At 45.2% G+C, this 21642-nt stretch overlaps 4 protein-coding genes across 4 annotated transcripts in view; 1 reads left to right on the top strand and 3 right to left on the bottom strand.

Annotated features, from left to right (window-relative positions):
* Position 1: 1 nt before the first annotated feature.
* Positions 2-1931, bottom strand: LOC132256009 (venom carboxylesterase-6). The gene is made up of 2 exons (XM_059752188.1): positions 874-1931; positions 2-815 (listed from the first exon to the last, which is right to left on the bottom strand). Exons 1-2 carry the CDS (start codon positions 1929-1931, stop codon positions 2-4), a joined length of 1872 nt encoding a protein of 623 aa, XP_059608171.1.
* Positions 1932-2305: 374 nt separating this feature from the next.
* LOC132256008 (acyl-CoA Delta-9 desaturase-like) lies at positions 2306-3580 on the bottom strand. Its single transcript, XM_059752187.1, has 2 exons — positions 3325-3580; positions 2306-3265 (listed from the first exon to the last, which is right to left on the bottom strand). The coding sequence occupies exons 1-2, from the start codon at positions 3578-3580 to the stop codon at positions 2346-2348; spliced, it is 1176 nt and encodes a 391-aa protein (XP_059608170.1). The 3' UTR covers positions 2306-2345.
* A 951-nt stretch (positions 3581-4531) lies between these two features.
* On the top strand, positions 4532-4942 carry LOC132265662 (uncharacterized). The gene has a single exon (XM_059766414.1). The coding sequence runs from the start codon at positions 4547-4549 to the stop codon at positions 4883-4885; it is 339 nt and encodes a 112-aa protein (XP_059622397.1). The 5' UTR covers positions 4532-4546; the 3' UTR covers positions 4886-4942.
* A 78-nt stretch (positions 4943-5020) lies between these two features.
* The window catches only part of LOC132265663 (protein Teyrha-meyrha-like), a 35638-nt gene continuing 19016 nt past the window's right edge, over positions 5021-21642 (bottom strand). The window contains exons 5-8 of the mRNA XM_059766415.1: positions 6170-7070; positions 5784-6018; positions 5577-5651; positions 5021-5503 (exon numbers count right to left, since the gene is read on the bottom strand). Of these exons, the coding sequence (XP_059622398.1) occupies positions 5432-5503; positions 5577-5651; positions 5784-6018; positions 6170-7070 (1283 nt within the window). The 3' untranslated portion in view covers positions 5021-5431. The remainder of the gene's footprint in view (positions 5504-5576; positions 5652-5783; positions 6019-6169; positions 7071-21642) is intronic.

Below are 21642 nucleotides of genomic sequence, written 5' to 3'. Positions count from 1 at the left end.
TTCAGCCGAAGACTTTGTCCAAATACGTCACTTTGGCGAGATACTTTCCAGCGCCGGACACGGTATCCACCACGCCTTCGGCTAATCCTCCGGCCGTCTTCACGATCTCACACTGAATGTTGTCGACGAAGGAGAAAATACCACCGAAATTGATCAAAGAGCAGATCCGGAAGTTGTCTTTCAGCGAAATCGTGTCGGAAATCTCGATGTAAGGCAGTTTTTTGGTGGTGAAGGGCATAAAGATGCTGACATCTGTGGAATTTTCGCCGTCATCGCCGATTCTCGTGAATTTGACGATCATCTCGGTGAAATCGCGACGGACTTTCTCGTCGGCGGGCGCGAAGGAGGCGCTGAAGTTGCCCAGAGAATTGCCAAAGACGTCACGCGGCTCGAAGAGGAAGATCAACTCGTCGCCGTGCGCCACATTTCCCGCTACTCTCACGCCCTGCGTGAGCGCGAGCTGCGGCAGGAAGATCTCGCCGCCGGGCAGCTTGGATTTCGAGAGGAAGTCGAAGCTGTAGATAAAGGATTGGGCTGTGTGACTCCAGAACTCCGCCGTGAAGATCATGGGGATGCTGAAGAAGATGTCCGTGGTGCTCTGGATGAGGTTGTTGAAGAGGTTCTTGGGGATGTTGCCCAGACTCACCAGTGCGGAGGACAGTTGACTGAAGAAGTCCTTCGGACATGTGAGATTAAAGATGGAGAGGAAGCTGTCGGCGTCGTCTTGTAGTTTCTTCAGTGTGTTGGCGGGGATTTTGGTGAGCGCCGATGCCCGGCAAGTTTCATCCTTGGTCTGGCCGATGAGCAGGCGGATTCTGTGGAGAGAGACAATTGTGTGAATTGCTGACGCTTGGCAACTGGCTGAGCGCTTACTTGGAATTGAAGTGGCCAGCCTGAAGGGCGTTTCTGGGAGGCTCTGTCAGGATGCCCGGCAGTCCGCGGTTGTCATCGGCATCCTCGACGCTGGGTGAGAAACCGAGGAAGCCCGACAGGTCGGCAATGATGTCGGAGTTCTTGGGCAGGAATTGGATGTCTGAGTCACTCCTGATGATCTCCTTGAGAGCAACGTTCTGCAGGCATCTGAAGATCTTCAGCGGACTCTCTTTGGCGCATCTGTTTAACTTCTCGACGTCCAGCAGGGACTTCTTCGGATTGCCGTCCACGGCGTGAGGCGACAGAGCGCTTCCGGACATCGCCACAATGCCTCTGATGAGCGGATTGGAGTGTCTGGATAGAGAGAGCATCATCGCCAAGGCGGCTCCTGATCCGTGTCCCAGGACTGTGACTTTCTGAGCGTCTCCGCCGAAGTACTGGATGTATCTGTGTGTCCAGCGGAGCGCGGCCACGCAATCCGACAGGGCGCCATTGCTGGGGAACTCCTTGGAGCCCAGGCCCAGGATTCCCAGCGATCCCAGGCGATATTGCACACCTACGAAGATCACCTTGTGCCCGATGAAGTGGCGAGGATCGTACTGCGACGGGGAGCCGTACCGAAAGCCGCCGCCGTGCAGGAAGACAATCACCGGGAGTTTCTCCTCCTCGTCCGGCATGCGAGGCGTGTGGATGTTCAGCTTCAGGCAGTCCTCGTCGCCGATGACGTCTTGGGGATTCTTGCTGCTCGGCTGTGGACAGGGAGATGGGTACCTTGTGGCCTGCACATCGCCGAACAGCTTCCGGAGGCGCGCCTTGACGAAGCGATTGCGCCCTGTTGGCGGATCGGCGTACGGGATGCCGAGGAAGGAGTAGAACCCAGTGAAATCCTGCTGCAGTCCCTCAATGCGGATGGTTTTCGTCGGCTGGTGCACGAAGACGACGGGATCATCGACAGGAGGAGCCTCAGCTCTCATCCCGCCGACAATTCGCTTCACCCTGTGCGAGGCTTCGCCGGGAATTGCGGTGAGTGCCAGGAGGAGAATGATGGTTTTCAGCATTGTGCCTGGGATTTAGCAACGAACTGAGGCTTAGCCAGATTTGGTGGGCTAAGAAAGTTGAAGAGGAAGTTGATAAAGGCGAGAGAATTCTTATCACACGCCAGAAAAGCAACTAATTTCAAGGCTGAAAAGTTTGGCGCAGAGAATCTTTCGTGATATTTCTGAAGAAAATAAGTTGGAAGAGCGAAAAAGGCGAGAAACTCCGCGTCAGGAAAGTGAAGTTGTGATATTTGAGGCTGTTATAATCTTTCAAGGCATACTTTTGGTTCGAAGCCAATGAATCGGGTTTCTTGCTCTCGGAATTCACTGAAAAAGTCCGACTTGCCCTAAACTATACATTGTTCTTTTAGTCTGAGATCACTTTATTTCCCTCACCGAATACATTTTTCTACATGAGATTTTGGCTAGTGACGCTCACTCTGACTTCTTGTCTGCCTCGTACAGAATGTATCCCTCGCGGGTGATCTTGATGGGATCTGGAGTGCTCTTGCTGGTGTACGTGGGATTGCCGGGATTCCGCCAGATGTTGCCCCAGCACTTCACGCCGGCGAACTTGTCCAGGTCGCCGAACTTCTTGTGCGAGTTGTCGCCCGTGCGCTGCACGCGCTTCTTCACGGATTCCGTGCTAGGCGTCTTGAGGTCATACACCCAGCCTTTGGAGGCGCAGAAGTCGATCACGCTGGCCGTCAAGTTGTGCGACTGCCCGAACTCGGACGTCCTGTAGTCCCAGGGGAAGGCGTGATGGTAGTTGTGCCAGCCCTCGCCCATGCCCACCATGCTGACGAACTGGTTCTGCGTGGGCAGGATGTGCTTGTCGTACGGACGCACGCCGTAGATGTGCGCCAGGCTGTTCACGAACCACGTGAAGTTCAGGCCGAGGGTGGTGCGCATGAAGTAACACACGAGCAGGGACTTGATGGGGTGCTCGTGCCATAGCAGCACAGGAATGACGCACGGGATGAAAATGGCCACGAGGCCGTAGATGGGCAGGAAGAAGCGCTTCTGGAACATGACCCACGAGTCCGCCTCCAGGTCGGACATGTCGATGCCGCGGCCGAACTGCAGCACCTTCGGGTGCTTCCTGGACAGCAGCCAGCCGACGTGTGAGAAGAAGAAGCCGCGGCTGGCGTTGTGCGGATCGGCGTCGGTGTCGGAGTACTTGTGGTGCTGGCGATGGTCTCTGGCCCACTCCCACAGTGAGTTCTGGCCGTTGATCACGAAGAGCACCAGCAGGATGCGCCTTGTGATGAGGTTCGCCTTGAAGGAGCGGTGAGTGAAGTACCTGTGCGCGCCCATCGTGAGTCCCACGCCGCCGATCATCAGCACGGCTATGCCTACAAAGATAAGAGCGTCAGCCACCGCATCTCCTGGCGAGGAGGATCCATATACTCACTGAAGAGCGACGTGAGCGGATTGGCGCTCAGCGTGACGGCCAGGAAGAATCCAATCACGCCGGCGATGTGGAACATCAAGTACGCGATCGCATTCTCCCATACAATTTCCCGCTTGTAAGTGAAATCTGTGCCAATATCCTGAGTAACTGGTGCAACGCCACCAAGCTTTGGAACTTCATTCCGTCCAAGAGGCGTGTCAGCAGACTCCGACGCTGGTGTCTGGGCATTTTCGAACTGGTTCGGCTGCGGCGGCATCACAGGCTCAATGGGGGCGACTCACTTAGCTCAAGAGCTGCAGCAAAACTGACTCGCGCTGCGGCTGGAAAGCTGCTTTTCACCCAAAAATTATTAATTATTATTCATTTCTCCGGTTGTGTGATAAACAGGAAGAATGCTTTCGTCACTTTTTCTCTGCGTCTCGCGGAGACCCGGAAGTGAACCCACGGAACGTGCCAAAAAGGGGTTGAATTTTAATTAATTAGTCATCGTTGTTCCAATGAATGGATTTCTATTTCAAAATTTGACGAACCTCTTGGCGTCTTGAGGACAAAGCCAAGGATTTGCAGTGCAAAAATGTGGCTAGACAGTGTGCAGAATGTCTTTAACCTTCTAATGCATGCAAATGATACTAATGGGTGAAATTCATTTAGGAATTTTGCTATGTTTTCACAGGTCAACAAACTAAGAAACAACTTCAATAACAGTGAATAGAGTGTCTTAAGAGTAATTTTGATAGTTCTTTGCAAAAAGACACAAGCTATAAAATTAGACAAAGCTCAAAGGAATCCAAATCAAAGTGAAAATTTTGTTCGGAATCAGTATAAAAATTGTCATCATCAATAAATTCTATCATCTCCAGAATCTCATTTCCGTCAAAATTGGTTTTCTGGTCGTTAGAATGTTTTCCAGCTGCCGAAATAAAATCCTTGATTAGAGGTTTCATAGATTATAGCAATTGACTTTCCTTACCAACTATTGTGCTGACTAAAGCGAGGAAAACAGAGAAAATCAGCTTGAAATGCATCTCGAGATCTGGTATTGATGATTTCCTAGCTTTCAGCTGTCTTTTATACCGGGAAAGATCACGTTTGTTATTTAATTGTTTGCTAATCATGAAAGTCATATGAAAAGTGAATTAAAAATGGGAGCAAATGTTGAATCAACTGAACAAATGGTGTTTGCAGCCAAAGGACAAGGCGATGCGAAGTTTCTGGGTATAAAATGCAGCTGAAAGCGATTGAGCGATCAGTTGTGATCAATCTGAATCTCAAGATGAACTTCAAGCTTCTCTTCTCAGTGCTTTTCCTCGTTCTCTTGGCCAACATGGCTTTGGCTGAGTCCCCTGAAGAGTCTTCTGAAGAATCTTCTGAAGAATCCCAGGAAATTCACCATCGTCCTCGGCCTCCGCATCCTGGCTGCATGCCTAAACCGCCTCATCATCCACCGCCAACGCATCCTGGACAGCCTGAGGATGGATCTGATGGGAATGGAAATTCAGAAGACTCTTCCAATGCATCGCAAGGCGACAATTCCAGCCAGAATTCCGGCACCGACGAATAATTCTTGATCTCTGTCCACTGCTTGCAAGCACAGTAAATTCCTCACTTTTCCACCATCGCTGCTGTCTTATTTTTCGCCCAAGAGTTGCTGCGTCAGAGTGATTTACAATCGCAAATTCCGCTCCGGAATCAATTATTGAGTGGGAATTTAATTTATTTCCATTCTCTTTCACACCCTCAACATCAATTTCTCGCTCGGGATGCTCCTCTTTCAACTAAATGAAGGATTTATATATATTTACAATTTTACCTAATTCTCTCAACTGTTAAGTCATACTTTTTATTGCTAGAATTAATGCTGGGATATTTCTATGTCATACTGATAAGTTTTTTTTTTTCATCTTCTTCTGCCTTTCTTTACGCTATTTTGGGATACAAGTTTTTCTCCTTGATTTATACAGCAAACTTCCTATAAAGAGTGACACATCAATTTTTCTTCTCTCCCCCCATATTTTCTTTCTTTCTTTCTTTCTTTTTAACTGCTATTTTGGCAAGAAAACTACACGCTCGTGAACAATTGCACGGTCAGAAATTCGATTTCTCTACACTACACGTGAATCTTCCGCAAATCATTGGTCGTGGTGATGAATTTACATTGCGGACAGGACTTCTTGGCGTCCTGCAAAGGCAAACAACACACATACGTATAAATATCCTGCAGCAGAGCATGGAAACGAAAGGGAAAAACTCACAGATATTGTTATCCAACACTCATCACAATGCACATGCCAGCAAATTGTTGATATGACGGGAGATTTGTAGGGCTCCTGAAGAGGTAAAGAAGAACAGACATACACACAATTTACTCATGAGGGCGGTGAAAGAGTGGTAAATGAAGTGAGAGACATGTAGAGAGAGTCAGCGCGAAACTAACTACAGAGTGAGACTCATAAACTAACCTTACATATATAGCATTTGTAGTGTTCCTCCTCTTGTGGCGTGCGCGCCTTGAAGGGACTGCCCTCGAGCTCCCGGATCCGCGCGCGCAGCTCCTCCAGCACCTGCGCGCGCGACGAGGGCTCCGTGGACTCCGACGTGCTCACGTACGAGTCCGGTGTGTTGCCCAGCTGCGCCTTTGGCGGCTTCGAGTCGCTGGCGGAGTCGATCTCCACGGACGAAGTGGCTTCTTCAGTGCTGCGGAGGGAAAATCAGAGCTTAATTTACACTTTCTGAGCTTTCAGGCTTGTAATCACAGAGAAACTATCAGGAATTCTATACTAAACATGAATTGAGCTCAATTTATTCGCTCAAAATGTGGCAAATGGAGATGTTTTAAGACTTTCACCTGTTCTTCGCGTCCTCCCTCTTGTCGCTGCGACTCCTCTTCACACACTCCTCGTCATCCGTGTTGTCCACCACGAGCTCCTCGTCGTTGTCCACCTCGGCCGCGTGTCCCTGCTCGCGATCCTGGTCGTAGTCCATGTCCAGGCGCTGGTTGGAGCTCGTCGGCGTGACGCGCGACACGATCTGGCTGGCAACGGACGTCATGGTGCAGTTGGCGCTCAGCCGGTGCTTCCTGTCCCACGAGCTGAGGCTGGAGATAGCCGCCTCCTCTTGCGGCGCAGACACCGGCGGCAGGGCGGGCGTGAGCAGGAGCGGAGGCGCGCCAGGAGTTTGGCTGGAGTCCACGAGCTTGGCCACGTTGTTATTGTTGTGCGACACAATCGTGCCGGCGCTGCTGGACGTGTCATCGGCATATCCCTCCACATCCACCGTCTCGTCCTCGTCCTGTCCAGCCGCCTGGGCGCCGCCGCTTTTCTTCAGGCACTCCTCCACGTGCTGGGCGATCTCCTCGGCCGTGCGCTGCAGGCGTCCGTGGCACACTGGACACGATTGGCACTGTCCGGCCATCACCGGACCGCGCGTTGGCGAGTAGTCGGAGTCAGAGTCGCCCTTGCGCTTTCGCGTCTTGGCACGCAGGCGATTCTGCCGGTTGTTGCGGATGCGATGGAACGTCTCCCAGCGACTGTCCGGCCCCGGGGAGCCCACCATGCCGGGCAGCGAGAAAGTCGCCCGCAAGCGCTGCCGCTCAGCCGGAGTGCTGAGCTTGTACAGCCTGTCCAGTTCCGTGAGGAAGTGCGTCTCCAGCTCGGCCGACGAGAGCTGAATGCCGCACACTGGACAGGAGTTGGGCAGCGGCGGAGTGCCCATTGAGGGTGCCTTCTTGGCCGTCACGCCGCCAATTCCTGGTGAAGAGATTCAAGGAGAGTCACTCGATTAACATGCCAATCAATGCTCAACACTTTCAAGGCTCTCAGCGCAGCTCTAAATCTCAATCTTGTGACACCTTGTCTTGTCGCCTGACAGACAACTGCAAGTGTTGCACAATCATAGCAGTTGAGTTGAGGATATTATGGACATTACTTCATCATTAATTCCCTTAAAAGAGAATTATATTCAATAAGGCAAAATCTTTCGCTGCACGTGCAGAAGAATTATATTAATCCAATAAATAGTTAAGTTAGAAATATCACTCTAGACTTGCATTTTTAATCAATTTTTGTTACAATTATGTGTTTAATATTTTCTCAACAGTTGAAATTTGCGTCTTTCCATGAGCTTATCTTGTTACCTTTCCTTGTCTTTGATGGACTTTTTTTTTGCCCATAACTTAATTGTATTTAAATAAAGGACCGAGAGAGCTTGTTAATTTGTCACCTGTCCCGAAGCTGTGGAACAAATGGCCGGCGAGGAAGGAGTGAGAAAGGGTGGGCTTTGGTATATGTTGTGCGATAATCTTCCCTGTGGATCCTCTTTATCCCACCTGATTTATCCCGCCATGCGGGCGCCCTTTTCCCTTCGGCGCTGCGCACAAGCCAGAGCAGGACGGCCACAGGAAAGCGCGGTCGATGCGGGACTGAAGCATAAATCATTAACAGTGTGGGAATGTTTATGTGGTGAAATGACCAATTAACAACTTCAATCCCACTCTAACTCTCTTTTTCACTCCCTTTTGCCCTCCGGAAGCGCACAGATTCGTCGGCAGGGCATTAATCCCTGGGCGCGTGAAATGATGAATTTCAGCATTAATAAATCCTTCGGCTTTCGAGTGACTCTCCAAAGTGACCGGAAAAAGGTTCCCCGGAGAAGAATTTAACCCTTGAGGGCATTTTGTGTGGGTGGAGAAGAAGAATTTGAGGGCAATGTTTGGCCAATTAGGGGGTAAACTGCAAGACCACCACTCTTGGGTCAATTGCCACTCAGATTGTCTCCTTGCCCGAGATAAGAGGCCACATGATAAATGACGCTGAGGATTTCCCAGGAAATCCCATGAATTCCCTCCCAGATTCTATCACTTCGCCACACAACATTTTTCACGCGTTTTCCCCATCAAGTGCCTTTCGAATATCCAATATGTAATTGAAATGCCAAAAATTGTCATTCTGCCTTATCACAATGGCTCTGATAACGTGCAATTGCCATTCGCAACAGCCTCATTAAATCAATCATCAGCGAAAGGCAGCAAACAGTCAAATATTGGAAGATAACACTTCTGGTGGCTCTCTTCTCGCATGCCCAATAAATCATAGGTGTGCCGGAGAAGTCGCCGACGGGGGCCCATCTGTTGCCCGGAGAGCCTCTCCTTTGGGAGACACACAATGTTGCCCTCCTGGCGCGAAGATTGGGCGTTTTCGCGGTCGCATTGATTTACAGCGCATCTTCGCCAGCCATTCTCACGAGACTCTTTGTCGGTTGAGATAATTAACTTAACAACCAACTGAATAATGTGCCATTCCACCCATTAGCCTTCCGGACAGCGCCTCTTCGCGCGCCCCTTCATCGCACTCTGGCGCATTTGCCAGTGTGTGCGTGGGATCAACGTCGGACAATTGCTTGTAATATTTTCGATTTATATTCCCCCTTCAAAGGAGTTCCGGCGCTCCTTGAGGATTACCACTGGCCAAGAGTGGGAGAAACATCTTGCTGAACTGACCAGAAAATCCCCGGTGAAAATATGGAACAAATCATCCCTCGCAATTGCAATTTTTTTATATGTCTCACACAAGTGAGAGGATATAATTTTGTGCACGAGAGAAAATTGAGAGCTCAAGGAGAAATCCCAGTGAAAATGAGAATCACGAGTTTCTCAATCGATTTTCACGCTTCAGGAGATTTTCTGTGATTTTGCACCAATCGAAGGACTGTTTTTTAATTTGAATTTGTCGCTCCTCTACATGAGAATGAATGATATTTGAGCCTCAGGGATTCACATAAAAATATCCTTGCTGTCAAAAGCTAATAAGAAATTCTGCACCAAATTCTGGCTAAACTTCGTTTAAACGTTAAATGTTGTTCAATGAATTTTCTATGTTACAACTAACTACTAATTCCCATTATCCACATTGCCTCACTCTCTGCCCTTAAATACCAAATACAGGAGTGCAACAGTGTTTTGCTGGATGGAAAACAGCCAGTGCGGATTCAAGAGGAGGAAAATCATCCCCCTTTAATTTCCAACAGAAACCTTTGGTGGAAATTAATTTGATAAATTACTCCATCGTCTGAGCACACATTCAGCGAAATAAATTAATTACTGCAACCCTTCTCAGCTCGTCAAAGTGGGGTTGACAATAATTTGGGTTATGGCCCACTTAATCAAAGTACCATCTTGCTCTGCGGCCGAACATCTCCACGGCATCCACGGGCATGTTTTCGTAGTGCGGGGCAATTTTTCATCCCAACTTGTCATGCGGATGTAGTTGGAAAAAAGGTCAATATTTTCATTTGCGGTTTTCACTGCATTTGACATCATTTTTCTCAAATTTCCACTCTGGCCAAATTAATAAATCGAGTGATTTCTGGGGTGAAGCAGGAGGAGAATTTCGACAGTGCCTTTTTGCCCACCGTGTCACACAACTCGGCAATATATCTGGTGTCCGGCGTTGGCTTTTTGCACGCAGATTGATGGTGAAATGATGGCTCAATGATCAAACATTATGTCGGTGAAGTGCCCCAAACTCTCCCCCGCCGGAGAACCGGGGCGCCTCGGTTTTGAGTGAGTGTCAATGGGTGCTGGAATGCGCCCCTATTTTGGGGATGGATTGAGAGAGAAACATCTGGTGTACACTTCCAACAAGTCCCAAATACATGAAATAGTTGGTGGTGTCTGCAAATCACACGTTTTATGCTAAATTTGTCATACTTAACAATGCATTACTTGCCATAGTGGCGTCTCTCTTCACCCCAAATGACTGATTCTGATACCCTCAGCGTGCTGGGAGGGCGACAATTTGATTTTAATCCCCAACTCCGTGTCCGGCATGACTGTCCACAAATTTTCCATCCATCTCACCATCAGCAAAATCGCTCTTTCACCGCAGGACAGAAAGGGAGAGAGAGAGAGTGAGGAGGTTAAGCATGAAGAACGGCATAACTTGTCTGTCACGAGTGTCTCTCGAGGCTTTTTCTGCACCTTTTCTAATTTGTCCTGAAGTCCGCATTCGAAGGAATTCTTCGAGTGCAGAGAATTAGCCATTGAATTTCTCGATTTTACTCTGAATTTAGTGGCCTTTGATTTGAATGAATTTATTAATAATTACAATATGTTTCTGCCAGTGTGACTTTAAAAGTGCAGAACACAATAGAAAAACCTCAAGTTTTCTACGCAACTGATACATTTTTCGATATAGAATTGAATTTCATTGCAACATTTGATTTAATATTTGTGCCAATCTATAAACATGACATCATCTATAAAGTTATTTCTTCAGGAGATTGACAGAATGAGAGCCGAGATTGTGAGTTATGGTTTAAAATACTCCTGAATTAGTGAATATATTCGTCACTTAAGCAATTAAACTAAAACCCATTTTGGAGGCCAGAATGACACGTTGGCTTTTACTGGCTGTTACATGCTCAATTACCTTTTCACCACCCATTTCCAGAATCACCCCTTCCACGCCCACTCAGCATAATTGTATTAATTCACATGACAAAACAACCAAATCACGCCCCATCAACATTTTCCGGATATTTGGAGTTAATTACAAATCTTCACACACGCACGTCTGTTTGGGCATTTGAGGTGACACAGTTGATGAGATGGCATTGCATCATGATGCGATGCGATGGAGAGGGAAAAAGAAGTGAATTTTCAATTTGTGCGCGAAATTGCATGGCGGAGAGAAGGAAAAATCCTTCAATTCCCATGCGAGAGAGCGCAGCAGAGCGAGAGAGTGGGTTAAAGTGATGGCATAATTTTGTCCATTTGCGAGTGAGTTGCTATATGGGTAGCCAGTATGCGGTTGTGAGTCTCCAAATGCGACATAATGCGGTCAGATTTCATTAAAAATCCACCATGAGTGGCAAATCTGCTCTTGTCATCTGGGCAAATCATTATTTTCCATGTCTGTTTTGGGCGCGCTGGCAATTTAATTTTCTCTCTTCATGCTCCCAATTCTTCGGGCACAATTTCATCACCCCCAAAACAAGCTGATCATTAACACCCCATCGCTAATCATATTGTCATCACGGACTGACAAAAAAAACACGGAACGCGAGAGGATCCTCAGTGAGAAGTCACAGGGAAAATCACATTCCTCTCCGTCTCCAGGAGAGATTCGCGATGCTCCACACAAAACTCTGAGGAGAATAAGATGAGAGACAATAAAATTTAACGACCTGCAAATTGAACATGATATTAAATTCTCAAACCACCTCCAGCGCTGCTCCCCTTTTTCCCGCTGGATTCCCTTTTCGCGACGCCCAGAAAGAAGGCTAAGGGGTGAAATGTAAACGGCTTGAGAAGCTGAAATGCCACTCAAAAATTCATTCACGGTAAATCCTTCTCTCAAGGGAAAATCTAATTAAATTTTCAACAAGAAAATTATGTGAGTCGACCACAGAGATGATCCCTTCTGGGAGACCGCATTTGACGTGCCACGCAAAGCCCGCAGAAAGAATTACTTCTCTATAGTTAAAAGTATCAGCAGATAATTCGATGGATTTGTATTGCTCTCCTTCCGCATATTGTCTTTTCAATTTTCCCCACACTTTCATCCCCTCGAGGGCAGAGGTAGAGAGTCCCGGAGGCAATTTTTTCGACTAACAACTGCTCAAGGGAGGGAAAATGAGTCCGGAAATGGTGTACGTTTGTACATGAATGAAGAAAATACTTTCAGTCAACGTTACTTTTAAATATCTCAGCATCCTAATAAGGTTAAGAAATAAATTAATCGCAGATGATCGAATTTCAATAGGTTTTCCAGCGAGTTTGAGAAACTTGGCAATTCAAGATTGATCTTAAACACCTAGTTTTCGTTTTACAGCTTCCATTTCGAGACAAATCCTGGTGTACACAGCGGTCATGTGGCAGTCTTCCCCTTGGCATCACCCCTCAAATTCAATGGATTTTTCTCTGCCACTGGTGTCTGAATGGGTGGAGAGAGCGAGTGAGAGCTCAGGTGTTGGCATAATTTGCACTTTAACATGTTGTACAACAGCCCAAGAGTGAAGCCCCTGAAAAATCGTTCAAACAGCTGAAAATCCTCAGACGATTCTTTGCACTGAATTGCCGCACCCTCTGCAAAATGCCAGCGACCCCACTTTGCTGGGATTTTGTTTTCACTTGAGATTAATGTGATTATTATAGATTAGTTGTGTGAATCTCCATGTTCATCCTCCAGATTCTGAGGCCAGGGCGAAATCCACACTCTCTCACCCTCACTCACTCTGGTGGATATTCATCACAGGCATTAGCGAATACGACACAATCATCTTTGCTTAACACGCCAGAGTTTCTCAATTTCACGCCAGTTCGGGGGTTTATTTTTTCAATTTCCACACACAAATTTTCAAAGGCTCGTCTTTGACGAAAAATCGCATTAGTCACTCGTCGGTGTTGTTGTCTCTGTGATTTATATCGATTGAACAAATTATGCTTTAACTGCTCTATTGACTTTTCATGTTTAAACTCACTAGCGAGAGAGGTTAATTAGGATGGTACAAAAATGGATCATAAATCAAGATGCTGCGAACCCTTTTCTCCAGCAACTCCCCAAGAAACTCCCACTCGTCGTGCAGGCATTTTGTGGTGTCATTGCGAGGTAAACTTGTCGGTTGTGTGTGGTGAGGAATTAAGTGAAAGGTTACCCATTTAGAGCACACGAGATTGTCTCTCTCTCCTCCATGTGCGATTATTAGAAGGCAATTTAGAGTGCGAGGGACTCACAGGAGGGTGAATCTCTTGCCACGTGTCCTCAGCAGGGAGTGAGTAGAGTTCGTCTCACACATTTAGGTCACTTTAACCACACAGCAAGCCTCTTCGGGTGACAACAATTCTCCTTCGCTGCGCGTGATTGAATTGAGAAGAAAATTTTCTGTGCCCCCCAAAAATATCCCTTCGCATATATCTTGCTTTATCGTCCGCATATGTCAAATATTCTCTGGCTAATGTTACGTAAACTTTGAATATTTATCAGGCGTTGTGTGAATTCCCGCCTGGACGAGCGGGGGTGAATCGGATGGAAGCGATGTGAAGAATCCGCCGGAACGATTTTTCAGGATATATGAATTCAAATATCTCCATTCTTCTTCCACACCGAGCGCTCTGCGGTGGGTGTTATGATTTTAAATTGCCCCCTTCGCTTTCCCCGCTCCTGTGCTGTGTCCGGAGCATATTTAGTGGAATATAGATGGCAGATACACGCAATGGCCAAGTCTGTGGCTTCACATGCCGTCCTTTGCTAACAGCAGGAGAGTTAAAGAGCAATTCGACTCGCTTTGGAGTTTAAACCAAGTAAATAGCAAATTTTGGAGCACATTTAGTCAACATGATTCCAATTTATGTATGTTTCTTGAGTGTTTTCCGGATCAAATTTAACTTAATGAATGATTTAGCAATGTGAATAAATCTGCTCAATGCTGAAACATTTTTATAAGTTTATTTACGGCTTTAGATATTTCAATTAACTTTCGTTTTTCGGTAAAATATTAATGGAAAGATCGTGAATTGATCGTTAATTTCCTCAGTTCTTGGATTATAGCTCAAGAACTTCCCTAAAACCATCTTCATATCAATCTGCTCAAGATCCCCAGAGCGGCTCAGCCTTCCCCTACGGGCCAACCGCGCAATTACAATCATTTAAGGGGTTGCTACACTCATCGCACGGCGCCCCAGCGGTCGGGGGTGCAGAAGTAGCAGAATGCTGTCGCTCCTGATCATGTTCCACACCCCGACAATTGGTAACATCGCGATGAATATCCGAGACGACACTTTGTTTGCATTTCAAGAGCGCATTTAGCCGCTCGTACAATGGCATAGTTGTAGAGTAGCGCCTCCTTTCACGCGGTGGTTGGAGGTAATTCTACACACCTAATTTATGGACGACGATAAAATGAGATGAGATTTCGGTGTTTTGGACTCTGTGTGTGTGTGTTCGCTTGGCTCCCCATGTTTCCGGGGATAACTTTGAATGAGTTTAAATAAATGAGAACTGCTGCCACACTGTGTGTCAGTTGTACTCAATTGCTGTTTGATTGTGATTGCCAGTGATATTTAGAGGGCTCACTAATGCCCACATCGAATTCCTCTGACAATTACTCGAAAGATTATACTTTTAACCAAGTGCCCAAGCATCGCATTGGGGGTAATTTATGGCCGAGGGTGGGCGCGCGACCCGTGAAAATAGTGGTCAATATGGTCGCCCTTCGATAAACACCACGACTTCATAATATTTTGTGTGCGGAAAATAGTTGATCACTTATATAAATATTGAGGCACATTGCGACCAAGAGAGAGAGAAAGTGTGTGTGTTTATTTGAGGGCAATTTGTGGCAATTTGTTGCATAGTAATTGTATTTGCCATAGATACTTTTCGGGTGTAAGACGGAAAATTAATTCAATTGTCGAGCAGCTGACGCTCAACCCTCTGGCATTTCGCACTTTAAATCGCCACCATGAGAAAAGTCCCGAATCACCATTGCGAAAAGAGATTCGTCCATCGGCAGAGCATGCAGTGAAGTTGAGGAAATTCATAAAAGTTGCCACTCAAAGCATTACATCTCATGTGTTGTGCACTCACACTCGCTCTGGAGACTTGAGAACTTTGCACAATTGGCAAATTAGTGGGAATATTCTGAAATGATTTCTCTTGATAAGATGAGGAAAATCTTATATTTTACTATGAACAGATTGAATCTGCAGAGTCAACAGACTCAAGTCAACAAAAATTTCAGTCCCGAACTATTGAAGACAATCTGTTGGAGATGCGGAAAGTTCTGTCGCTTTAGTCTGAGTGTGCTTGTCTGTTTAATCTTGTCACCACTGAGATGATGATGGTGATTTCGATGCCAAAACTTTTCCCCATTGCGAAACACATCACGCACTCTCTCATCCTGCAGGACTTTCCGTCATTCGTGGCCTAAAATGGTCTAGCCTGCGCCACACAACACAATATTATACGTATTATCTGGGATGTTGGCGGGATGAAAGTTTTTCATAAACCATTCACCGTACATCAAGACATATGTCGTCGTCCTCCACCCTCGAAAGAAGGTAGCGCAACTCCACATATTAACAGTGTTTCAGGGCGGAGGAAAAGCCACAACTTAGTCTTGGGCGAGAGTATAAATTGTCACTAAAATGCTGTGCAGTATAGAATTAATTTGGCAAAACTAGAAGAGAGAAATGAAATCGTATTTTTTTCTCCTCATGCGCTCCTTGAGTGATGGCGAAACTCATGCGGATCATATTTGCATTATCTCACCACTGACACATTTTAAAGGCCTCGCTCTGCTCCCCTCGCCAATGCGAAACAAACTCTCTCTGTCCTCTGGCTTTTCATATCGGATCTCAATATCTCTGAGGGCCCCTGACAGAAGAATGCTTGTCTTATATTTGATGGACGCACCACGATAGTCGGATCAATGGAGGCCCAAAAGATATTCCACTCTTTATCCTTTGCCTCCCTCGTGCAGAATTTGAATAAAAAACACAAAAAGAAAAGCAGGAAAGCCGAAGGGGGGACAAGAAGAGCTGCGCCCAAGAGAAACAATCACAATGCAATAGTGTGGAAATTATTGCTTCCTGTTGTGTTTTCTCTCGCACTCCACACTCAACATGGAGAAGAACATGATGAAAATCGATTTGAATATTTGTTCATGAGAAGGAAAATATATGACCTATTCACCCCCAAACGCCTAATGCTATAAACTTCTGCCTCTCACTCAAGAATCTGCATCGACCACGAGACAATTTTACCCTACTTTTTTTTGCCCATCTCATTGCCGCTAAGGCGAATTTTTGGGGTGTGAGATTCACCCTAGTTGAGAAAATTTTTCAATCATGCCGCCAAGTTAGGTGTGAAATGTGCTCTGTAAATTCATTTGAAGCACGCCAGACGACACGAACAGCCTCAAGGGATGAATTCCTCAGCGGAAATAGTGTCATTTCAGAAATATCTCAAGGGAAGATTGCATTTTCATCATTCCCCAAGAGAGTGCATCGCAATTTTCCAGCGCCCTTTAAAGTCATTCCTCAACATCTCACAATTAAAGCCAAAATCCCTCCACAACATAATCAATTACACACACACACCCACTTTTTGAGGAAAAAGCAAGGAAATTGATTACGCCAAAATACCTAGGCCAAAGCTTCCCTTTGATCCACAGGCCAAAGTAAAGGTGCCTTTTTTGCGCCTCCCTCGAGACAGGAATAAATTACAAATTAAGATCATCTCCTCAACTCTCCCTCCGCCTTAAGCTCACAAAACCACAAGAAGCTTGTGCATTGCAGACACAGAAGTAACATTTTTAATTCCACCCCGCGAACACGGGCAAAAGGTATTGCGGAAAGAGTCTCTCGAGATGAAAAATATGCATCAAGAGCTTGGGTGTTTGCATAATATCCTCGTGGCCTCTTTGAGGATGTATTAAGTGCTCTCTAGATGAGCGAAAAAAACATGCAATGCACAGAGGAGGTAAATGCAAATTTATCATTCCCGCGCAGAATTACATTTTCCACCGACTTTTCCACTGACACAGCCTTAATAAATAAGTCTCACGGCGTCTCGTGTGAATATTTTAGCAGGACAGTCAAATGGAAATGGATTTACGACGCAGATTCACTCGCTACAATTGATGAATTTATGTTCTGCGAGGGATAATGGCTGAGCAGGGCGAAGGATTCGAGCATCTAATTGCATTTTCTTATCGAATTATCCCTTGTGTCTCTCGCAAGGAGAGATTCACATGTCTTAACTCGATGGCTAAAGAATTAAGAATACTTCATGTGGATTTTATACCCACTTTCTGATGCTTCAATTAATTTTCCCTGAATAACAATTATAAAACATTGAATTACAGTTTAATTCAATAATGATATTTTGTGGCAATATTATTGAGGTTTTCTTTTGCTATTTTGCACACACGTCGCTGGTTAAAATTTCACAGCAAATTGAGATTTATTGAGAAAACATTACTTTTACCCAAAACAGCGTGTAATCTTTTCACCTCACTCGCAATTGATCCGTTTCCCCTCGCAGTCGAATTACATTGTCAATATTTGCAGAGTCCCCCCAAACATATGTTCTCCCGGAAAATCCCTCCGGCTTCTGCCCTCCGGCATTGCTCAGCAAGAATGGAAAGTGGCCTGACCACAAGGGGTGGTGTGATACTGGAAAACCGCACCATTGAGGAAATGTTCAGCATATCGCGACATTAATAAAGGCGAATGATTTATGGGGCAACTGAAAAAAGCGCGTCGCAAGAGTTATTATTAAAAATACCGCACATCATAGTATGAAACAATTATTAAGGGGTTGCGTTGGCATTACAAATATATGAACACATTGCAAATAATAAAAATGACAAATGATTCTTACGGAGATCGCCCTTGTAAACGCATTTTTCTCTCCTTCCATCCCCCCCTCCACGCGATTCTCCGCACAGAGAGAGAGAGAGTTATTGGGCTAAATATTGCTAACACAACCCCTGAGATTTCCACCCACACTCCGGCATTCTCCGGACCATTCCGGAGGCCTCGAGTCAACCCTCGCGCGCCGGAATATTGAATTCCACAGTGAATTTTATTGCCCAGCTCCTCGTGCATGGATTAACCATGAGGAAATCCATCGAAATCCGCCTCTCTTCCTCAATGCACAGCAATTTATTGCACCACGCGAGACAATTATAGACCATCACAGTGCGTTTTGGAGTTGCGTCGCTTGGAAAAATAAACACTTCGCTCGCCGAGAGGCGAGAGAAAAAAGCAGGTGGACACAATCCTTGCTCAGATTTCAACACTGCGCGCAAAGAATAATAAATGTTTGAGGAAATTCCTCCTACATTTTCCTTTCATCTTCCAAAACCATCATCATTAATAACATGAGGGAGGAAAAACTACATGAATGTGGATGTTCTTCATGCGTTAAATTGGCTGACAAAATCGCAACGAGATATCTTCCCACCTATTTGTTCAATTAACTCCAATTTTACACTCGAATACCATCTAATTTCCATACAAAACAATCACAAACATTTTATCTAACGAGATTTTCAACATTTTCCCAATTTGCGTCGAGAACAATGAAATCCACCCGAGAAAACGACCGACAGATCAAAAAGATTTCACTCTCTTTGCATGCGTGAGGAAAAGCAACTGACCAAATTGTGCCATGAAATTCCTGCATTTTACCTTCTGGCATATGATCGGACTTTATTGGATTCCGAGGGTGCAATGAAGAGCAAATAAATGACTTGTAAGTTGAGGGCCACAGAGAAAATGCCATAAGGATTTTTTTTCTTCACTCCCTGACGGAGAAATTAGATTACGCAGTGAAAAATCCTTTCACCGTAAGCGAGAAAATCCTCCGTGTTAATCAAATGTTAAACATTTTTTGCCCACACAATCTCTTTTCATGCTCAACTTGTCAAAAGAACCTCTCTCTCTCTCTTCGGCAGGAGGAGCAACCCTCAGGATATGGAAGTACGAGGATAAAAAAAAACAGCGAGACTGTTTCAAACATTGACATCGGCGTCAGAAAGGCCAAAAAGGCGGGGATTAATTTTCACTGTGCCGAGAGTGGAAAAAAAAGTCCACGGATTAGAGAACGACTTCTTGAGCACAGACAAAGATGATGAGAATCACTGCGCGGGGAGTTTAAATTTAATTGGCACTCTCCCTAATGAATGTCACATCTCGCGTGCAGGAGGCCAAATAAACTTGCCAATGTATCACCGCATGAGATTCATCCTCACGAGGATGATATTTGACATAAAATGTCAAATTTTCTCCCAGCAAACAATGCGACTTTCAATATCGATGTTTTGCATAAAGTGCGGGAGAAAAAAAAACTCAGACATGCAATGAAACCACCCTCGACTTGTTCCGTTTCTCCTCAAGGGAGCGGCATTTATTGCACTTCAAATCCTCCCCTTAAATTTTTAAAGCGCCCTGAGATCTTCCCGACAGACGCATTAACCCATCAAAGTCAAAAGTATCAGCTTTTGCCAATTTTCACGCAGTTTGCATTCGTGATTTTTATTATAGCGATGCAAATAAATTTCCTGTTAAGAGGGTTGAATATTTTGCACTATTCAACTTCTTACACATGTGTATGTATCCAATAAGATGTCAATTTTTTACAGAAAAATTACAGTTATTCAGCCTGTAAGTAATAAGAAAAAATTGTAATTTGAATAGTATGAACATGATTTTTAAAGACTCTGTAAATGAGATTTTGAAGAAAACATTTGACAAAAGTATTAATTTTCATTGTAATTGCGAAACTCAGGCTTTTCACATAACTATAGAAATCACATTGAAGACAGTGCGCAAAAATCCCACCCTTAAATGTCAAGTGTGACTTGGTGAAGATATATATTTTGAAAATTTTATTATGTCAACTACCAGCGTAAACGGACTCGCAGGAAAATAGTTTGGAAAGACAATTTCAGGGGTTCGTGATTATGATCACCATAAGCATATTTCGCCATGGCTTTCATGCACTATCTCTCCTCCTCCCTCGCATCAGTGCTTTATCGCCTCCTCCACCACCTTTTTACACCGACAACTCCACTGTCTGGGAAATGAGCTCGCAAGAAGCGACTTGTCGAAAGGCGTTTCCCAGGCAGTGACGTTGGAAAATAAATAGAGTAAAGAGAGACTGTTTTTTCCCAACCAAAACGCACGCAGAGTGAGTGACTGGGGAGTAAAGCGAGTGCGAAAGAGACAATTGAGCTTTGAGAAAGTCCAGAAAACTGGGAGGTGGTAAAATGGCTTGAGGAAAACTCCGAGGGCGGAGCTTTTGCTCAGTGCTTTTTCCTTTGTGCGGCGGAAAAGCTCTCGCTCTCCGTTGTGTTCATTGAGTGAGCGAGAGAAGAAGAGGATTTTGGGCGCGCGTTTGTTCCACTCATCGCGATGAATTTGTGCATTTTAATATCCTGCAAATCGCGTGCTTGTGTGTGCCTTTGTTAGCACAATCACCCAACATCAATTGATGGAAAATCTCTCCATTTCTTCTCTGCTCTCGCGTGTGCACCCATTCAATCAATTGGCAATGATGGAGATTGTAGGAGATGCGATTCGGTTTGCCCATGGACAAAAAAAGCGCATCAGCAGCACCACAAGAAGAGAGTTGCGGAGAAATAATGGCAATGTGGTGGAATCAAACATAAATTTTCGCCATAAATGGCACCGCATACAAGAGAGACTTTTAACAGTTTTCGAGAACGCGCTTCGCCAGTCAACAAATGGCCAATTTTATATATAGATATTCCGCCATCTCTCCGACAACAACAACAATTCCCATCCGCAAAAGTGTCATTTTTTCTGCCCATATCCAAAGCTGCGCCACTCTTGCGTGCTCCATTGTCGCCGGGACAAATGAAGACATCACACAGAGGCGATCTCCGCCGAGGCAAAAAGAAAGCACATCCCGCACGCCGGCCACTTGGCAGCGAATTGAGTAGCGATAGAATCATCAGCGAGATTGGCCGAGATGGTGAAAGAATGGGGAAAAAATTGATTTATTTAACGATCTGCGCGCATTTGCTAACTGCAATTGATACTCTTTGGCCAGCCAGGAATGCCTGAGATGCGCGATTCCTCACATGGGCAGCAGAATTGCCATCCAGTTCTCAATGCTGCGTGCCTCACTTTTAATCACCAACAGCGAGAAAGATTGTGATAAGCAATCACAAGGATGGAATATCAATGAAAACAGCATCGCGGATATACTTTGTGTAGCGAAATGCGGGACTTTTTGGTGTCTTTTTAATACTCCTAGTAAGATAATTGCTTATTAAATGAAGAATAAGTAATTAAAATAAACATTTGTTTAAATGATTCTGACAATACAGTATATTGTAATTTTGATATCTTGGTTTTTATCTTGACCTCCTGAAGAAAACTTTTAACGCTTTTCTGTGCATCATGCTCATGTTAAAGATATATTTTCAAATCCCAGAAACATTCCAAACCTCTGGCTGAATTCTCTGCTCATCTAAGCAAAAAGGGGTGAAAATATGATTGAGTGCTGCTGAGTAAAAATCAGACACAAATACTTTATGTAATCTACTGTAGAAAATTCAATTATACAATTCCCCCTCCTCGCGAGCAAATCCCTCTCTTTCGCTCTTTTAATAACTCCAGCCATAAATTATGGATTATATTTGAAAATTTACAAATTGCATCTAAAGAATTTACACGAATAAAAAAAAAAGTAGAGCTGCAAATATGAAAGACAAACACTAATAAATTGCTGGGGACTTTGTTCCTTCTGTGTGCGTTCGCAACGTTAAACCCATTCTCACAATCTT

The sequence above is a fragment of the Phlebotomus argentipes genome, unplaced genomic scaffold, assembly GCF_947086385.1.
Source record: "Phlebotomus argentipes unplaced genomic scaffold, Phlebotomus argentipes genome assembly contig_5, whole genome shotgun sequence".
Classification (NCBI taxonomy): Eukaryota; Metazoa; Arthropoda; class Insecta; order Diptera; family Psychodidae; genus Phlebotomus; species Phlebotomus argentipes.
Note: the sequence above shows the minus strand (reverse complement) of the source record. Positions and strands in the feature narration are given on the sequence as shown.

Coding starts and splice junctions, on each gene's coding strand:
- LOC132256009 (XM_059752188.1), bottom strand. CDS start 1,931: ATGCTGAAAACCATCATTCTCCTCCTGGCACTCACCGCAATTCCCGGC. Junction 816..873: donor GCTGGCCACTTCAATTCCAA/GTAAGCGCTCAG, acceptor CTCTCTCCACAG/AATCCGCCTGCTCATCGGCC.
- LOC132256008 (XM_059752187.1), bottom strand. CDS start 3,580: ATGCCGCCGCAGCCGAACCAGTTCGAAAATGCCCAGACACCAGCGTCG. Junction 3,266..3,324: donor TCCGCTCACGTCGCTCTTCA/GTGAGTATATGG, acceptor TTATCTTTGTAG/GCATAGCCGTGCTGATGATC.
- LOC132265662 (XM_059766414.1), top strand. CDS start 4,547: ATGCAGCTGAAAGCGATTGAGCGATCAGTTGTGATCAATCTGAATCTC.